The 19,775-nt window shown below is 43.4% G+C and overlaps 1 protein-coding gene across 1 annotated transcript in view; it reads left to right on the top strand.

Annotated features, from left to right (window-relative positions):
- WTIP (WT1 interacting protein) overlaps positions 1 to 19,775 on the top strand; it is a 78,605-nt gene that overhangs the window by 23,742 nt on the left and 35,088 nt on the right. Inside the window, exon 2 of the mRNA XM_065848476.2 lies at positions 7,990 to 8,091. Coding sequence (XP_065704548.1) covers positions 7,990 to 8,091 — 102 coding nt within the window. The remainder of the gene's footprint in view (positions 1 to 7,989; positions 8,092 to 19,775) is intronic.

The raw sequence follows: 19,775 nt of genomic DNA, 5'->3' as shown, positions 1-19,775 counted from the left end.
ATGCTTTGCTAAAGACAAATGAAGTCAAAACTGGGAAAAGAGGCTGGTACAGTATAGTTGTTTGCTGGTTCTGTACTGTGATCACTGTAATTTATAGAGGAAAATCTGCAGTATGTAGCTATATTACTATTAATGTACAGTATCAGCACAAAAGAAAGGTGATGAAAATACAAGCTTGAAATATTTCATTTATTGTTCATTTACTGTAATAAAACTGTCTTGATGTCTATAAACCTGCTACTGGAAGCAACTTAAATAAAACTTGCAGGCCAGAATCTGGACTTGGTATTGTGCCAGAGTAAACCTAAAGCAATGGTGTGGACAAGCGTCTCATCCCAGAGCTCAGATGATCTCCAGCTAAATGAACTTGTAGAAATTAAAGCACTAGTAGAAATTGCAGTATCCATGTTCATTAAAAAACAAATGTATATGTGTGAGTGCATTTGCAACTTTTTTTTTTTTGGTAAATCTCCTCTGTTTCTGCCTGTGAACTGCCACTTCTTTTGCCCACTGTATTGGGGCATTTGGTGTGAAGGTCCACCCTCTTCCTAAATCAGTGTGAACACACAGCTGGACTGAATGCCCCTGGTGTTTGACACCAGCTTCTTAACAAGAAATTTGCTCAGAAGCATGGGGAAGCTTTGGATGTTGGTATTAGATCTTTCTAGACTGAAGGTGAGACCTGCAGGAGCATCACTCGCTTGAGCTGTGTGAGGCTTGCCTGGTGACCCTGGATGTGGAGGTATGTTGTCCTCCAATGGTTGTACAAGCTCAAGTTCGTGCTGGCCTTAGCCTGTCTTCACTTGATTGCTACTGCCACTGTGCTAGAAATTTTAGAATCCTCAAATATGATGAGCATGATCACACATATAATTCAACTTGTTCCTGGCAAAACAAGTGTGGTTTGAGCTGAAAGGCCTTGTTGACCTGGTTCCTTTGGGCTGTAGGAGGGTGCATGTCCACAGTGAGACACTCAGATGTTGAGCAATGGGACAGGGAAGGGGCTCTACAGACATGCTTTTCCCTCCCAGTCATTCATTCCCAGTGGTGCTCTCCTTTACCCCCACCCTGAATTGTATGTGTCCCTTTGCTTTGATAACCCCAGTAATCACAAGGTACAGGGTGTTTCAAAAAGATGGACCCAGTTTCAAAGAAACAGATTTCAAATTGGGTCCGTCTTTTTGAAACATGCTGTACTTTCAGAACCAGAATTTTCTACTGTCTTCTTTCTGGTCGATAATTCACTTGCTAAAGTTATTTGCAAGTTATTGTGCTGTGTTTGTCAACTTGAGGATGAAGCTTGAGCAGTCAGCTGAGTTCTGAATCACAGACAAAGCAACCTAAAGTGGTGCAGATGATAGAGCAGCCACAAAAACTACTCAGTCTTCCAGTTCATTGCCTCAGTGGCAAAAGATCTTTCTATAAATGCCAAGTGAGAATTATAAATCATCCTGGAGCTGCCATGCACTAAATCAAGAAGCAGAGAAATGAATATTTGTAAACCAAGTGTCAGTGTAACTAAAACACTGTGCAGAACAATAGTCCTGTGATATGCCTTGTGCTGTCAGGAGGCTCTGTGGCAGAGTCAGAGATCCACACAAAGAGAAGTTATGCAGAGGCACGCTGGCTGCGGCTGGGGCAGGGTGAACTCTGGGCAGATAGTGTCAGTAATTTCATGGTTCAGAGCAGTAATTTCACATACTGTATGAAGCAATAAGCATTTGCTACGCTAGCTTCAGGCTTTCACTGTGCGACTGGGTGGATCTACTTTAACGGTAACAAAAGCCTTTTAGTTTCAAGCAGCTGCTAATCAGGGCTGATACTGGCTCCAGTGACATCTCCCACTCCTCAGTGCTGACCTGGAGCTGCCATGGTTTAATTCACCAGCACAGACATGCCCTGGGCTCCTACCTGCTAACGTACAAACTCTGGGAGAGTGATGTTTGAGAGCTCTTTCCACAGCCTTCTATGTTCCCCAACTCTCACCTGTCACCTCACCCTACATTTGAAATTCTGACAAGTTTCTGACAGAAAAGAACAGTGTATGTGTTTACTGAAGCAAGTTGGTATATGCTGAGGCCAAACCCTGCTGACCTGCTGGAAGTGCTGATCCCTCAGGCAGGTAAAGCTCAGCACCAGTGTTCTGATCAGCACTGTCATTCCTGGAACTGGTCTCAGTGCCTCCCTTTGTGGCCATGACCTCTCCCAGCAACTTTGTCCTACGTGAGCCGCAGCCTTGTTAAGCAATAAGTGCAGTGGAGGTAGTGAAAGTTATTCCAGGAGCTGGAGTTGGAACCTAGAGCTTGCTTCTACAAAGCTTCCACTGAATGTGAACTTTACTACATTTGTAACATAAACTAATCTCAAACTTTGCTTTTTCTGAGCAAGTTCTATACGCACATCCCTCCTGCTCCACACCTATGTATTAATTGAGTAAAGCCCCCTGTAGGAGGTACTGAAGTGATGGGGATCTTTTTAAGGCAGCAGATATATATCTTAAGGGCCTAGGTAGTTTATTGATGAGGTTTTCTTTACCTTCTTTATTTGAGGAGGAAAGCAAGATTGGAGACAATCTTAGTGAGGCTTAACAATGAGAGCATCTACATCTACATCTACAGCCTGCTTCTTGTCTTGCTTTGCTTCAGCTGTGATTTGTGTTAGGTGTTGTGGCCCATCTTCCTCCAGTTTAACCTACTCCAACCTCAGCATTGTCACTGTGGCAAGTGCATGGATATTTGCAAACCAGAGCTGTGTTACTGGATGGGATCAGGTCCTTCCTGGCTGTGGGGTGTTGCATTGCCAGGTGTGGATGGGCTGTGGCTTGGGACGGGAACTTAAAATATTTAGTCGAGCATTTCTCATTTTTCTTAGTCTGTAATTTTAAACCTTAATTCAAGTTGTGGTGTCTTCTGGTCTTCCTGGGGGGAGGGGGCAGTGCTGGTAGCTTACCCAGACAGCCCCTCCGTCGTACCTATCACCAGACGTCTTAGGCCACTTCTTCATGCAATTGCTGCATTGCTGCTGAGCATGTCCATGATATGCTTATTTATTTTTATAACTTCTACATACCAGATTTTATTTTATGTTGGGTATTCACGCCTTGGTACATTTGCCAGGCATCTGCCAGGTGACAAAGCCCTCCAGTGAGAGCTACCTGTGGTGGTGAGGGCTGGGAGGGTTCCCCAGGCTGCCTCCCTCGCCCCTGCCTGGCTGTGGGGAGAGGACCTGCCCCTTTGCCCTGTTGTGGGTGCCTTGTTTCTTCTGTCTGCCTCTGAGAGATGACGTGTGTGTCGGAAGATCCCTCCTCCTGCGGCTGTTGGAGGGGAGGGAGCATTCTTCTTGCCTGAAGTCACCTCTCAGCATCTGAGCTGCCGCAGTCCAGGACGTCTGCACAGTAGCTGCCATCAGCTCGGGCAGGTACTGCTGTGGCAGTGACAGGGCTGCCTGGGCTCAGGGCAGCTCTGATGCTTCACTGTTTACCCAGCTTCTCAGCAGAGTATTTTTTTAAAGATAGTAGCAACACCCTATGTAAAACCAGCCCACGTGGGAATACCTCTTGTGGCCAATGATACCTGCAGGTGTCTGGAGCAGCCCCTCCACAGCCCTCCTGCTCCTGCAGTGGCCTCTATTGCTGCAATTCGATTTCTTGAGCTAATTTAAGGCTTTCCTTTTCCTTTGTTCTTCCTGCTTCATGGCTGTAGGCTTTCCTGTACCACAGGTGTGGAAAAGCCTGTTGGGGACTTAAGCAGAGGTGGTATTTTCCAGTCCAACAGAGGAACAGGGGATTTTGCAGTGGCCAAGTGTGATGTTCATCCATCCTTTTCCCAGAACTGCAGAAGCAGGGAGGGAGTAATCTGTGCCATGTGTTAGTTGTTAATTTTAGCTTTACCATAACTCTTGACGACAGGGCTTGGTTGTTTCCTACTGTAGGCAACATGTAGCAGTTATCCTGGAGATACGGTGTGGCTGCAAGACAGTAAAGCTGCAGCTTATCCCTAAGCTGTGCACAGTCGAGGCGTGCAATAGCCAGATTCTCCCTCTGACTCACACAGCTCTTGCAGACTGAAGTTGAGAGGCTGTATGGTACCATTTTTCTTGCATTTGTACTAAACCCTTGACTTCAGGCTGAGTTCCTCTTGTGTCTGAGAACAAAGCTTGGGCAAAAGGTGGTTATATATCTGCCATTAGATGTACTGCATTTAAACTTTGCCTACTGCTTTTTTTGCAACTCTGGGTACCTGGTGAAGTCTGTATGAAGTACCAGCCTATACTGGCATCATCAAAAGATCATCCTAGAATTTGATGTACAGGTCTCAAACTGCACTTTTTCTAATATGTAGGCTGCTACAGGGAACTCTTACAAGTATATTATAGGAGGCAAAGCAAAAATCCTATAGGTTTGATATCTTTTCTAGGCAGTTGTTGATACCTTTGCTTGTTATAATGCATTGCTTTCCATCTCTTGCATCTGCAGCGAAAGTTGACTGTGTCAGAAAATACCTGTCTTATTTTTTCCTGGTGCTGATACTAGTATTTTGCTAATACATGAGTTACTTAGAGAGCATTGTGTTTCTGATGGCCATGTTGCCATACAGTGCTGGAGGCTTGCCTGGTTGCATCCCAAGATGTTCTAACTGATGCAGTCAAGCTCAGTGAAGCAGACAGGTGAAAGGTGTGGGGAGCACTGACGATGTGCTGTAGCCAGCTCCAATGGGGGAGTCTCTGGGAGCTCCTTCTCTTTCTAGTGTTGTTTTTGTTGGTGATCTTTTGCTGTGGCCCACAGAGTATGTTTGTTCAGTCTCTGATGTTTGGTTAAACACTGTGTGAGGATGCAAACATCTCTTGACCATAGTGAAGAAATGCTGTGATGCTGTGAATGCTGTTATGCGAACTTTGGGTATATGCAACATCTTACAACAGCTAAAGAGAGACATCAGACCTGTAGGAGAGCTGATGACCTGAGTGGAAATAAACAGCTGATGTGTTAAAGAACTGGAGGCACAGCTGGGTGCTTAGAACAGAGGTGTTGGGAGGGGCAAGGAATCACATAAAGGCTGAAACAGTTGATGTGAAGTCATGTCAAGTGAAGTGTCAGAAATGTGACATGCTTGTTCTGTAACAGAATGTTCTTCATAGGCGGTGTAACAAGCTTTGGAATTAAATTGGGGGGGGGGGAAGTGCTGTAGCTATTATGTCAAGCCTTTCACAAGCTTGCAGTGTGCAGTCTGGGCTGTGGCTGGTGGAAAATCAGACCTGAACAGCCATGTAATCAGTGCTTTTCCTTAGCAGTTATGAGCTCACACTATACTCATACCACAGCTGCATATGTATTTTCCAAAATATACTTTTAAAATTATACATGCACTTTTTTTTAGTATGCTAATCGTTTCTGTGGTCATTCATTCCTGGAGTTAATGAGTAGTGTCTTAGAGAAAACGAGTTAACAAACTGACAGCTGCTCATAACGAATCACTTGCTGGAGAGGCCAGTGTAAATTTAACATCCACAATAAATCCTTTTGCTTATGATGGTTCAGCGGAGCGTTGGCAAAGAAATGAGGCAATAACTTCATTTATCAAAGCAGTTCATGGCTGTAGTAGACTTGTGCCTGAGAGCTCATAGACAGAAATGCCAGAGGATTATGGACTCTGGATTTCTGCTCCTGAGTAATATTAAGCGTAAATAGGAAAAGGTAGATCTCACAATCAGACAGGTTGTCAATAGCTGCCAGTCCCGGGTACACATTCAGCATGAAAAGCTGAGCAGGAAGGGTGCAGGTAACTGAAACGTCATGGCAGGACCTGATGCTGAAGTAACGTTTGTGGTGTGACCCCCTGTTTCCTGCTGGGTGTGCACCCCCATGCCCTGGGACCGGGGTTATTGCGGAGCTTGTGGTATGTGGTGGGACAGGGAGCAGGTCCGCGGGTGCTGTGCTGCTGGCAGCAGTTCCTGCAGCTGCTGGTGGATGGGATGCCTTTTCCAATCAGTGTCCACAGTAATCAATAACCATCTTTCATCAGCAGTTAACTATTAACTCATGGCAAATAGCAGACCTTTTTTGTAACCTTTGGTTACAAATAAATAAATAGACGTAACAGCCTTGGATAAGGCAACAAATACTCTGAAATTCCCGTTTCCTATACCAGAGCTGAGTGAGCCTGAGGACCAGCATTTTCTCAATACTTTGTTTGCAGTGAACCAGTTGAGCTAGCTGACAGCTAGTTGCTAGCACAGATTTAGCTTGGGGCATTGTTACCTGGTAATATTAAAGTTATATATCACATCTCAAGAAGATGGACCCAATTTGAAATCGCTATATCTCTGCAATTGGGTCAATCTCTTTGAGACACCCTCTAGTTCCCGCTTCACTGGAATGCTGTAATCGTGTTTAGGATTTTTTTTTTAATCTATTATCAATAGTTTTCTTGGTTTTTTTAATTATTGTTCCCTTTGGAAAATGTGCTTGTGGTCCAAAATGGCAACATTGTGCCAGGATGTTGAACTAGTTGAATGAAAGGCTCATCTCTCTTCTTGATTTGAAATGAAGGAGTTAAAAGGTAGAAACACCAAGAAACCCATGGTTTATGAAAGGTCTTTCCACTTCAGTATTTGAATATTAATAGCATAGGAAGTGTGTTTGTGTGTATAAAATGTTCACAGAACAGTAGGGGAGAATTCTGGATAATTAAAGCTCAATTTTTGTAGTTCTTGAGTTCCTAGAATCACAGAATTTTAGGGATTGGAAGGGACCTGGAAAGCTCATCCAGTGCAATCCCCCCATGGAGCAGGAACACCCAGCTGAGGTTCCACAGGAAGGTGTCCAGGCGGGTTTGAATGTCTGCAGAGAAGGAGACTCCACAACCTCCCTGGGCAGCCTGAGCCAGGCTCTGTTGCCCTCATTGAGAAGTTGTTTCTCCTCAAATTTAAGTGGAACCTCTTGTGTTCCAGTTTGAACCTATTACCCCTTGTCCTATCACTGGTTGTCACTGAGAAGAGCCTGGCTCCATCCTCCTGACACTCACCCCTTAGATACCTGTAAACATTAATGAGGTCACCCCTCAGTCTCCTCTTCTCCAAGCTATAGAGCCCCAGCTCCCTCAGCCTTTCCTTACACAGGAGATGCTCCACTCCCTTCAGCATCTTTGTTGCCCTGCGCTGGACTCTCTCCAGCAGTTCCTTGCCCTTCTGGAACTGAGGGGCCACAACTGGACACAATATTCCAAACGTGGTCTCACTAGGGCAGAGTAGAGGGGCAGGAGAACCTCTCTGGACCTACTGACCCCCCTTCTAATCCACCCCAGGTACCAGTGCTGGCTCATGGTCATCCTGCTGTCCACCACGACAGTATATTAGCAGTTTTGTTGCCATAAGGAACGTAGGCACCTTGCTCTTCCATTTTGTAAGGTGCCAGGTTATGTTTTTGAGGTTACATACTACTGTTCATGGAAAGATAAACAATTATTAAATGTGAGTGACAAACCCATTTTCCTGGTACTGCATGGCTTCCACCATGGACCAACGCTGTTGATGTTGCATTGCTGGAGAGGAGCAAAGAGAAGTGTGTTGGTTTTGGAATGAATTGCTGTTTTATTACCGATTATTGAATGTATTATGGTAGAGCACCTAGTTGTGAAAGTCTCACTGAGTTACTAGTGGGGCAAATGAAGTTATTTCTAGGGAGGGTGCAGATTATCTGTCCTCTCTTACTGCATTTGCCTTCTTTGTATTTGTGTCTTTAGCCAGACTCAGTCTCCATGCATTGAAACAGCCGCAGAGGCTTTCCCCGGTCCTTTTCTTTTGGGTTAATTTCTATGCATTTGTTTCGCTCAAGTCACCTGTTACTGTTTTGTGTACTTGAATCTATTCAGGGTGAGGAGTTCATCGATTTTGGGCCTCATGGGGGTATCATGAGTCTTGTGTATCAACAGCCTGGAGCTGTTTCTAGGAGCTGCGGAGGATTCTAACTTCCATTCTCTTTCTGCTTTGTAGGTATTTGTATAAAATGTGGAAAAGGTGTCTATGGAGCAAGCCAGGCTTGCCAAGCAATGGGTAACCTCTATCATACCAACTGCTTCACATGCTGCTCTTGTGGTAAGTCAGATCTACCATAGCCTAAGTGGCTTCTTTTTGTAATATATATTACTTTATCAATCAGTGTACAAAGTGAGACTTAATCTTGCCTGCTTCCTGAGGCAAAATGCCCATGCAAGGCTCCAGCTTCAAAAGTTGTTTTTTATTTGCCATCTGTAAGTGTTCAATGGTGCTTTCTTAAGCATCATCCCAGAAGAGTGGTATTTGGTTGTTTTAAGGGCTGCATTTACAAAATGGCTTCAACCTGGCTGTTATAAGCACTACATAGTTTAAATCACTTGTGTTTATGGAACAGTAATATATATTTTATCATTTTTCTGTAAAAATGATAAATCTGTGCAACCGAAACCATATTTTCCCTCACTTTCTATTTGCAAATGCAACTTGTGATTTCTGTAGATGCCTAATGCTCAAAAACTTTCTCTTATGTTTGAGTGTGATAAAAAGAAATAGAAACTGTGTGTTGAAACACCTTAAGCTGTTGCAATACTTTATTTTTTAAAGGAAAACTTGCAGCTAAATCACTATCTCCTCCTTGTTCTCAGGACCTTTTCAGGTTTCTCTTTTAATCTGAACACATCCGAAAGTGATGCATTCTGTTCAGGACTTTGCCACGGAAAACAGGACTTGGAGGATTCAGGGCAGCACTTTCAGAAGTGTTTGCCTTGAGTCAGGCATTGTGAACTTTAGTTGGAAACTTTCTCACTGTCTTGTCAGAAATTGCTGAGAGCTCACAAATTCCCACCAAGTTCAAGGGAAGTATGAGAGCTCAATTTTCAGGAGTCAGGTAATTTTTCTTGATATGCCCACACAGTTATTTCCATTCCTAATATATGAAAATGTTTGCCTGGATGTTGAAGATCTTGTTGTTATACATATACACAGCAAAATACTTACTCTGAGCAGCACATGCCGAGCATAAATAGTTTATAATAAGGATTAGAAAAAGACTGAAAGATTATTGGTATAGAACTAAAGAAACTGATAGTGAAAAGACCATTGTAAAGTTGACTTGTGAAAGGAGAAGTGCTCTCTTTCCTCCTGAGATTTGTCCCGATAAATATTGGTTTAAAGAAACCTACAACTTGAATGCAGAATTCAGTGACCTTTATAAATTATTCTGGACCATGACCGACCAGGTTCTAGAATAAACTTGTCTCAAACCTTCAGGGATCATTCTTGACTTTGCTCAAGTCTGACAGGGAATGAGTAGCTGTTTTGTTGGCTCATAAAGTGAACAGCATCCTGCTTAACATAGGGTTACAAAATGTGATATTGGATAATATCTATCCACTCATTGCCAACATTAACCTAACCTAATTGCATGGGTGAATTCCAGCTTCCTCTCTGGGGCAGGCGTGGTTTTTTTAAGTAGTCAGGATGTGCGTTTGTTACCACAGGGGTCTGTACACAAGTCACTCTGTTCCTTATGAGACTGTATAAGGGCCGAGGAATGTATTTTAACAGCAAAATACAAATACAACGTAATTAATCAAAAGCACAACAAGCTTTTCTGACTGTCCTGATGAGGTGTGTGTGGCCAGTGTATATCTACCATAGGGCAACTTGAGACATGTCTGTTCAGAGTGTAGTTTTTCCCCACCCTACAGTGCCAGTGGAATTTAGTGATTCACACGGTTTTCCATGAGTCACGCACATTCACAAGGAAACAGTGCTCCAGGTTGTCTTCTCAGCCCCTCGCTGTACTGCACGTTGGCTGGAGGGCCCGGCTATTCCCCACCAAGATATTTTGCAAGAAGGGCTTGGGTTCCTTCTGTCTGCAACCTCTGATACAATCCCATTGAAAAGGGAACGTGTGTGGACTTATTTTAGGCATTGGAAAGGTGGATGTGTTGCTGATGTGGCAGGAGTGCCTGAGTGTGGGTAGAAAAACTTGATCAAAGCTTAAGTTCAGCTACACGCGAGCAGAGCTTTTCCTCTCCACCCAGCTCCGGAACAGTATCAAAATGAGCGTAGCTGAAAAGGTGGTGTTGCATTAATTCTTTGGTTTCTCGCTTTATTTGGGACTGTGCAGACTTTGGGAAAACCAGAGTGATTCAGGACAGTGCCAGTAGATGCAGACCTTGGGAATGAGGTGTGTGAGTTACCTATGGGAACTGCATCCTGGACTATGCTTCTGAAAAGGCCTTACAGTGCATCTTGTACCATCAACCACATGCAGACTTCTCATAGTACTGTAGTTCATGAACAGGGAGTTCATTTTACCTTGAGTGTGACATTGGTGGAACCCAGGTGAGAATTCTGCACTCTAGTTTTCGTGTCCACTCTTAAAGAGATGAAGAAAAAATAGGAAGGGTCCAGAAGGAGTTACATAGATGATTAAAGGCAGGAGAAAATGTGAGAACCTAGTATAATTTGAGTATCAGAAATGATGGGAGGGGCATGTGGTTGGAGCTTGTAAATACTTCTACTAAAAAACAGCATTAGAAAGTGGTTTCATACTTACTAGGGACAAATACAAGAGTGATCTCTTCTACAGGCTGAAAGTACAGAATTCAAATAGGAAATCAAAGACAGTTTTTGTACAATGAGGATGATTAACTCCTGGAATGAAATAGCAAGAAAAGTGGCAGATTCTCTATTTTTGCTTTCAAATTAAGACCAAATGTCCCTTTGGAAAGTGTTATAAGTTGAGCCAGGCTTTTAGATTCAATATGTAGGTAACCGGGTGAATCGTTAATGACCTTTGTTAGGCAAGAGGTCACAACACACAGGCTAATGCTCCTTCTGAGCCTTTGGCAGGAGAGCACTGTGTTAGCATACTCTGCCTACAGTGGTTCCTATGCACTAGTTCCTATGTAGACTTTAAAATCTGAGATAGAGTAGGAGTGCAAGCTTGCCCTTCTTTTTTCCTCTTTTTTTCCCAAATAACAAGAATGATCCAAACTCTCCTCCAGCAGTTATCAGTCTTATTTTCAGTGTAACAGATCTTGAAAGTAAAAGGCTGTAACCAAAGAATAAAAATTCTGTACCTGAAGACATTTGATTTAGATAAAGGCCCAATACTTAAACAGTTACAATTAAAAAATAAAATATATATATATTTCAAACCCTTGGGAAAAGTTGTGGTTTGGAGACCACTCAGAATGAAATGTGATAGTGAGTGGAGACAAGTGTAGTTACACAGAGAAGTGGAAAGAGGCCCTCAATAGGAAATTCTGCCTGAGTTGGAGTCCTTTCTTAGGCACTTCTGTGAGTTTAAGTTTGGTTTCAGCGCCAAGTGCCATCAGTCAGGGTGCCCTGGTTGAAAAGGGCAGAACGGCCTATCCTGCGCCTTCCAGGGGTGCACAGTGCTTATGCCAGCACTGTCTTTTTTGACTCCCACCATCGCATATCACACCATTGCGGGAGAGTTTGTGTTGCTTGTAATTGAGAGGAAAACATAAAATATGCTAGCAGATGCAAGCACCTCTGTGAAGTAAACAAACAGGAGGCTTTTGTCCCCTTTAGATGTTTCGGTCAAATGCTCAGATGGTAGATCTCTTCACTGTATTCCTAGGTTCTGTCAACTTTGGGATAAAACTCAGTAATACGTTGATTCAGAGTTGCACAGGATCTCAAAAAAAGGAAATCTCACCAGTGAGCTGAGGTCAGAAGAAAGAAAAGGAAAAGTAAATGACCTAGGATGCACCTTTCATGTGCTGCATTTCTACCTCTTTAATGTCTTCAGTGCACTTTAGTTGAGCCTTGCTCCTGTATCTGAGCAAGTTCAGCATCTCAGAACTTTGTAAGTTAATTTTTGTTATGTCTCTGTGTAAACCCTGATTGCTTTCTGCAAAAAGCCGTGCTCCTCAGTTAGCTTTACTTCAGAGGTTAGATAATTCTCTTCAGGTAATGTAAAAGCTAAAGTGATCTGATTACCCTGGGATCAAGTAGTTCAATGTAGATCTTTATCCACAGTCTCTTAGAGAAAACAACTTGAAGCTTGTTAGGATGGTTTTTAAATGTAGATTCAAATCCTCTCTCAACCCTAACACCAGTGGAACCTCTTTTAGGCCTTGATTCAGCAAAACACTCAGACATGTGCTTCAATATATTATATGACTCATATGTAAGCATGCTTTGCTGAATCTTAAATAAGAGAGATGAATTCAAGCAACAACATACACTGTCCCTTCTGTTAAGTGTAAAATTTTAGCTTTGGCAGGAGTTCAGTGGCAGATTTTGCTTGTGGGAGACAAGAGCTGAAAAATGTCTGCCTGAAGAGCTCATAATCTAGTTCCTCTTAGTAGTATTTCACAGCATGACAGGATTTCTTGAAGAATAATTGCAATAATGCCAGATCGCTTGTGTGATCTAAGTGCAGGTGATCAGCTGCAGGAATTAATGGGCTCTATTTGATACTCATTACAGAAGATAACTTATCAGGTCCCTCCAGTTTGCAGATCATAATGCCACACAGCATCTTTTCAGGCTGAAAATTTTAATCCAGTGGCAATAATTGTAGAAACTGCAGTAAGATAAATCTTTGCAGTGAGGAATATTGGTCTGGTATTTGTTACTCTGAGGGTGTAGGAGATGGGCAGGGAATGAACTTGCAGAGCTAAGGATTTAAATCTCCCTATTGTCAAAGCTGAGATGTATTTCACCATAAAAACCAGGAACATGTTCTGCTCTCTTACATGAAGGTAGATGTTTGAGCATGCCATTTGTCTTTAATTTGCACTTTTGCCACTGGTTTTAAGGCACAGGAAATCACTGCAAGATCAGTCAGAAGCCTAAAGCAAACTGTATAATCCCAGAGGTATGTGGCTCATTTCTTACCTGGTAGCTATTGATCAGACTGGAGCACTCATGGGGGTTTCATGCAGCAGTTTAATTTTAAGGGACAGCTCATAAAGGTATCGCAGTTCAGTTGATTACTGACACTGCTGCTGCCTCAGCGCCAGCCTTTGTCCAGACTTCACAAGCTCATTGCTACAGGCTTCTAAGAGAAGGATAAGGATCACAGCGAGGGCTGACAGCACCGCCATTTTAAAAGGCCCGAGTGGGACAACTGCAGCAGTAGGTATTGTTACCCTGAAGGTATAAAGAGCAGTTCTGAATTAGCCTGTGCCGTCCAACTGATGTGCAAGGGGATTTGGTTCATGGTTGTGGATGCAAGCTGCCGTTTCACTCGTATCGAGTCTCAGAGACAACAGCTCCCTTCTGACTGAAGCCGCTCAGTGCTACTGGATGTAGATGTCTATTAATAGGAGATTGCTCATGTCCCGACTTGCAGGGAGAAGTTCCTCATGACGCTGGAAATGGTCTTTTTTGTATTTGCTGCCCCGGGTTGAACCTTCGTTTGCACTTGGTGGTAGTGAGGCACAGAACATCTTAAGGGAGCTGTGTCCCTTCAGTGTGTATTTATCAGCAGTTGGTGAGTTTTTTAAATAGCCACATTGCCAGTGGAAGGTTCATTTTCAATTCATATTTGTTATGTCTCCACAGCATATTTATAAGTTTGGCATGAGTCATTGCATCCAAATTGCACACTGCCAGTACTTGCTTCGTTGCCTTAAATTAAATTCTCTGTGAATGTGATTTTCACATAGAAGAAAACCAAATTCAGTGTCAAATCTATGAGCCGTACACTGTGTGTCCACCAGTGTTAGAGCTGTTAATCACATTGGTACAAATACATGTGGGGATGTCAGTGGCTTTAACTCTGCAGTGCCTCGTGGCTGACTTAGGTGACTCAGCTGCAGGTTCAGTATCTGTTCATCTGACTGCCATGGCTTCATGTGGCTATTCTGAGCACCCAGCAAGCACAACAAGAACACTTCAGGCAGGGGAGCTAATGAGTACTGCTGCAAGGGAGTGAAAGTCTGCTGGGTTGCTAATGTCCTTGCACACTTTTCCCTGACATTTTCTAACCACATACTGTTGGACCAGAGCAGACTGGAATTTTGGGATTTTTGGTCTGTAGCCCTGCCAGAGCCATTGGCTAATACCTGGTGTTCAGGGGAAGACAAGCCAGTGGGTGATTCAGTGCTGTGCATGTGGGAACATTCCTCCCCGACCCCCGTGGCCTGGAGCGTGAGAGCTGCATGCCCTCAGCTTGCATAACTGCAATTGTTACTCATCCCCAACTCAGACCCTGCATTCGGATTGAATTCATGGCCACCTGAGTGTTTGGTTTCCAGGCCACAACTGGAGCTGGCAGTGGGTCCTGATGCACTGCGTGTGGGGCGGTTACTTTGAGGTGTGATTCACAGGAAAAGCCAAGCGCTTTGGAGAGGTGAGAGTTTGGTAAGGGAAAAGGACTGAAGGATTTGCTGTGTGTGCTGTTAAGGCTGCGGTTTGTGTAGACGTGTAACTGAGATAACTTTCTGCGTTGCTGCTGGAGTGCAGAATTCTGACTGAGTCATTCTGTGTCTTTGGGATAAGTTACAGCCTGTGCTTAGCCCCGCGCTTTCCGTTTTAACACCTATCAAGACAGATAGTTAGAAGTTATTTCAGGTATGTCTGCAACTGCAGTTCCAGACAAACCCATTAATGCAAAACTCACAGAAAGGTAAGTGCTCGCTTTTAAAAAGGGCAGCCAGATGGTAGAGATGTCAGCTGGCTTCAGATGGTTTGGGTTCACCTTGCGCAAGACTGAACCATGAATGAGTCTCAGCAAAGGAATGTAATCTTGTCTTCTGGTAATTAAAAGTCTGACTGGATACCAGCCCCTTTAAGAGCCTGAGTACCTTCAGGTACCGATTGGTTGAAAAATGTTTCCTTTATCTTCATCCATGGTTGGTCTGATAATATTCCAGGCTTTAAGGAAAAAAAAAAAAAAGAATGGGGTGGGAAAAGGGTAATCGTAAATGTGTGAAATGGGACTGACACAGGGAACTCTCCGTTATTTATAATGAAGTTAACTGGTTTTGATATTTTAGGAGGTGTTTAGTAGTTTCTCTGCATTGTGCTCTGTTGTGCCAGCCAGCTCTGGTCCAGCAGGGCACTGATCTGTGTGTTTGACTTCAGATAAATAGAACAGTCCATGGACTGTGTCCCTTCTGCAGAGGGTACTGGTAGCTGTTATGTCATTAGAGGTTTTCAATTCTGTGACTGCTTTAAATTAAGTTAGTTCAACTATAGGAGAGGACGCGTTTTTTAAGTCCTGGGCCTTACTTCTGTGGGGACATCTCAGATGCTTGAAGATGCATGTGCTTAAAGTTTCTCTGGTTTGGGGGGGTCTTAATACATCTTCTCTGGGGGCTGCTGTCACATCTAGTGTTGGGATAATAGGTCTGGAGGCTGACCCCCCCCGGAAAAGGTAGTTTGAATAGGTAGCCAGCTGACAGAGAAACAGAAAACATTTCCATTCCCTATTTCTGATCATCAGAGGACATGTGATGAATACTTGGCTGGTGGTTTGTCTCTGTCTCCTTGTTTCCTTGAACGCTAGTAATTGCATTCTGCTATTATTTATTCCAGCATAAAATGCGTGGCTTTTGATGGTTATTTTAATTGGTGGGGGTTGCCTGGCAACTGATGATGGAAACTTTGTGTTGATTGACTGACCATAGATTTATTCCTCCCACAATATTTTTGAATTCATGATGTGGAACCAATCATTGACAGCACCTGTGACCCTTTCAGGGGTTGGAAAACATATAAAGTACAAAAAATGTAATTATCAAGGTTGCTGCCTCTGTTTTTTATTTCTCTGTAGAAAACAGAGAGAACTTAATCACTTCCTTGCATAGTTTTGTGTGTTTGGAATGCCACCTATTGTTTAGTGTAACAAGATTTGCTAAAATTTCCGTTTCCTTATCAGCATCTATTATCTGCAGGTCTTGATTTTCTTAGTCTGAGACCCACGTCTTTTTTTTTTTTTCATCTTTCCCTTCTACTCTTTTTTTCTTGCATTCCCCGCTGACCATTGAAAATGTTTTCTTGGAACACATCTCAAGTTTCTCCAAAAGAAAAGATTCCCTTGGGCTGCTGTTGAGTTCATCTCTCAAAGGGGAAGAAATCCAGATAATCCAGAACAGAGCGCAGGCAAGTCACTGGCATTATTGACAGATGTTTCTGTTTCCTATTTCCAGGTTCTGTAATTTTTAAGTATTATCTAAAAACAAAGGAAAAAACAGGTGGAAATTCTTCTAGAATTTGACTGAATCTCCGTCTTTGCTTTGTCCTACCCTTTGGACATGCGGATCTTGCCATTGCTGCTTTGGGATGACCCAAAGTGTGGTCTGTGGGCCACCGCTACCTGATTCTTTTCCAGGTGTGCTGGAAGGATTGAGCTTCAGTTTTTGTGTCTGATGCGTCTTCTGTGAAGAAGGGAAGGCCAGCTTTCCATCTCCCTTGACTTCTTCTTCCTTCTTTCTGCCTATGTTTTCTCTGGCATGTGCCTGCTCTACTACTGAAGAATTCAGACTTTATTGTAATTTCTGTGTGGGCATCTGTTGTTCTTCATTTCAAATGAGCACAATGGATTTCTTTAGTAAAGATCTTAACTGCATGTCAGTACCTTTTTCTTCAGAAAATAGTGAGCTTGCCCCCTTGCCCTTAGCACTGTTTCGAATTTTGTTATACCCTGGTCATTTCCCGTTTTGACGTGTTATGCATATCTTAGGCTCTTCCTGGATCCTCAGTTTCCCAGGGTCTAAAGGCTCCAGCCTGCTGGCAGCTCATCATGCCCTCACCAAGGAGGCAAGAATATTTTGCTCTGCAGCCATGGAAACTCCAGTCTGTCCTTCCTCGCCAGAAAACCTCCTTTTCCAAACTTCCTGTGTACTTCTACAACTGACGAGTTTTCTGTTCTTATTGCTGTTACCTGTTTTCCTGCTGTCTCCGGTCTTGGACTTCTTGCTGCCCCTTCCTTGGCGAGGCTCTGCAGGGACAGGACCTCTCCTCTCCCTTCCCCGTTAGCCAGGCCACACACCCACCTCTCGCTCCTGCCCTGCAAGTCATGCCCAACGAGGACAGGAGCTCTGGGCAACGAACATGGTGTGAAGTGGAAGTCTGGTTTTGCTGCTTCTTTTACTTTCATCTGCATGTGCTGTCTAATAAAAAGACTCTTGCTTTGCACCTCATCTATGCCTCCTATCCAGGCTAGGTTACTAACTCATCCTTAAAAATAATCATTGTTTACTGCTTGTTTCAAGAGAAGGACATCTGTATGGCCTGAAAACTCATTGATGTGTCACACCAGAAAGCAGCCTGGGGTTTATCTTATAAATTAATTTTACTGATAAAAGGTTTCCACTGTCACTCTTTACCTTAAGGATGCTTTTACTTCTGCAATTCTAGAAGAGCTGTTTCCCATAAGAGTCTTGCCATAAAAGATCTTTTGTTGGTAAAGTTTGTCTTCACATTTATAAAATAAACAGTGGCAGCAGACTTTGACATTCTGTCTTTCAGACTTTCTTCTGGCAGAGGGTCTTGGCAAATGACAGAGAAAAAATTCTTAGCTGAGAGGATTGGTGGGTTGGTGGTCACAAAGGGGTAAATCAGCCCTGTGAGTCAGAGAAAGGGGTTCTACTCACTATGGGCTTACTTGTCATCTTGGGCAGATCATTTTGCCTGTGTAGCGATAATTCTTCTTGCTGACCTCACATGTGTGGTACTGTGCTGATATAATTAAGATTTTGAAATTGTTTGGAGATCCTAAGGTTGAAGTCCTAGAGAAGTGAGAAGTTGTATAAATTATTAAATAATTATTGTTATATCACAAATAGATGTGTTCGCTGGAGGAAAACACTTGCAGTGTCTGGCAGCCAAGCCATACAGCTGCTGCAGCATGCTACTGAAAATAATTACTTGCTCAAATAATGCATATTTACAGTTTATGGAGGACCATTTTGAGTATTATGTATCATTAAATAGACTAATGTAAGATTTAAAGAAGCCTACTTTCCCAGCACCGCTCCCCAGAGCCCTTAGTGCCTGGGCCACGTCAATAACGTTCCCATTCCTCTGTCCAAGCCCAACATTGTGTTTTTAATTTATTTTAAGTATCCAAGGAATGCTGTCTCCAGTATTCAGAGGGCTCTAAATCGGATGTGAGACACAAATGCACCAGAGAAGCTTATCAGAGAAACAGGCTTGGCATGAAGCCTACATAAACAACCATAAATTTTTTCTCATTTAAATGACGGGACTCGGGAGGATTGGCCGATTATAGCTGTGGTGGGCTGTCCTTAGGCACTAAGGAAAGTGCTTTGCTGACCTCTGGTATTTGACATGAGCTGAATGTTTTGCTTTATTAGGAACTTACTGTTATACAGTGACCAGCTTGATTCTGGTAAATTGACTTCTACAGGTGACTTTCCACAGTTATTTGCCAGTGGTGGATGTTTTCTCCTACCCTGGACTTCTCAGGAAATTTTAGCTTGGTTTTGACCCAGGTAGGGAAGAGCTCTTGTTAGCAACCAATCTTCTCTGCCTCTCTCCCTCAAAACACAGCACAGGAAGAAACTTAGTAAATTTGATCTTAGCCAGAAAGCATTTTTTCCCCTTTCAATAAATATCTCATTTCCTGAGAATCCCGCCTTTGACCAGAACTTCTACTGGGGCTTTTTAGATTTATCATCACTCATGGCCAAATCCAGTTTCAGTTAGTGTCAAAGTTTTCTTGACTTCATGGAGAGCGGCATGAGCTCCTGGCTGGGCAGCAGGAGCCTGTTCCCTCTGCTGGTATAAGAACCAGGTGATTTTGCAATATAGCTTTGCTTATGAACACTGTCCCAGAAATAGCAAGAAATTATTTTATGGTTTTACTGAGAAACTCCGAATATTTTACCAGCATGAAACTTATATGTGGGTGTCCTGCATTGAACTGCCACAAATTAAAACAGGAGATCTTCATGCTTGCAAACTTGGCCCCACAATCTTGAATTAGGCACAGTAAATACTTTCTAAAAACAAACCTGAAGCAAAACCCCACTGTGGCCTCCCTGATGGCCAGTGTCCAGTCCGTATTCAGTACTCCTCCATTTATAGGATTATTGGCTCCATTTGGCAGTTCACAGGACCGGTATCTGATTGAGCGCAGGCAGCGCACTTTGGCAGCCAGCAGAATTAATGTGATATGCTGTAGTGTTGGTGCGTGTCTGGAAATCGGTGCTGGGCTGCAGAGGATGAAAGCAGCCTGGCTGGGGCTGGTACCCGATACGCAGATGCTCTGTGCTGTCCCTTAAACAACTGCCTTCTCTTGATGATCTGCCCTCCCATGAGAGCTCACTAGCTCTCCTGGCTCAACATTCAAATAAATTGGTGAGAAATATTTTCTTAAAGTGGTGGATAAAGCAGGAATATAATAACTTCAGGTGTAGTCCTATGTTCCTTGCTGGCCCCAAATGTCCCAGCAGGCTCAAGGGCATGCAAGGAGTGAGGAGAGGTTCTTTTGGGGAACAGCAGTGAGCATTTGCTGAACACTTGGTCCCCTTACTCCTCTTCCCGTGGATGTTTAGTACTTGAGGACAGGTATATGTCCTGTGAGTCTGAGCCAGAATAACCTCCTACCATCATTTTGGGGTAGTGGAGGCTCAGGTGCTTCAGCATTTCACCAACAAAATTGTTGTTCCTGGGTGATGAAACGACCACCCTGCAAGCTGGTGGCAAAGCCTCCATGCCGTGTCCCACAGAGCTGAGTGATAGGCAAAAGATGTTGGTCAGTATGTTTGCACTGAAGTTTTAGTTTGTGCATGACATGACGAGAGGGATGTGGAAGCCTGCTG

The sequence above is a fragment of the Patagioenas fasciata genome, chromosome 13 (assembly GCF_037038585.1).
Source record: "Patagioenas fasciata isolate bPatFas1 chromosome 13, bPatFas1.hap1, whole genome shotgun sequence".
Taxonomy (NCBI): Eukaryota; Metazoa; Chordata; class Aves; order Columbiformes; family Columbidae; genus Patagioenas; species Patagioenas fasciata.
The sequence above is the reverse complement of the archived record's forward strand: the minus strand, read 5'-3'. Positions and strand labels throughout refer to the sequence as shown.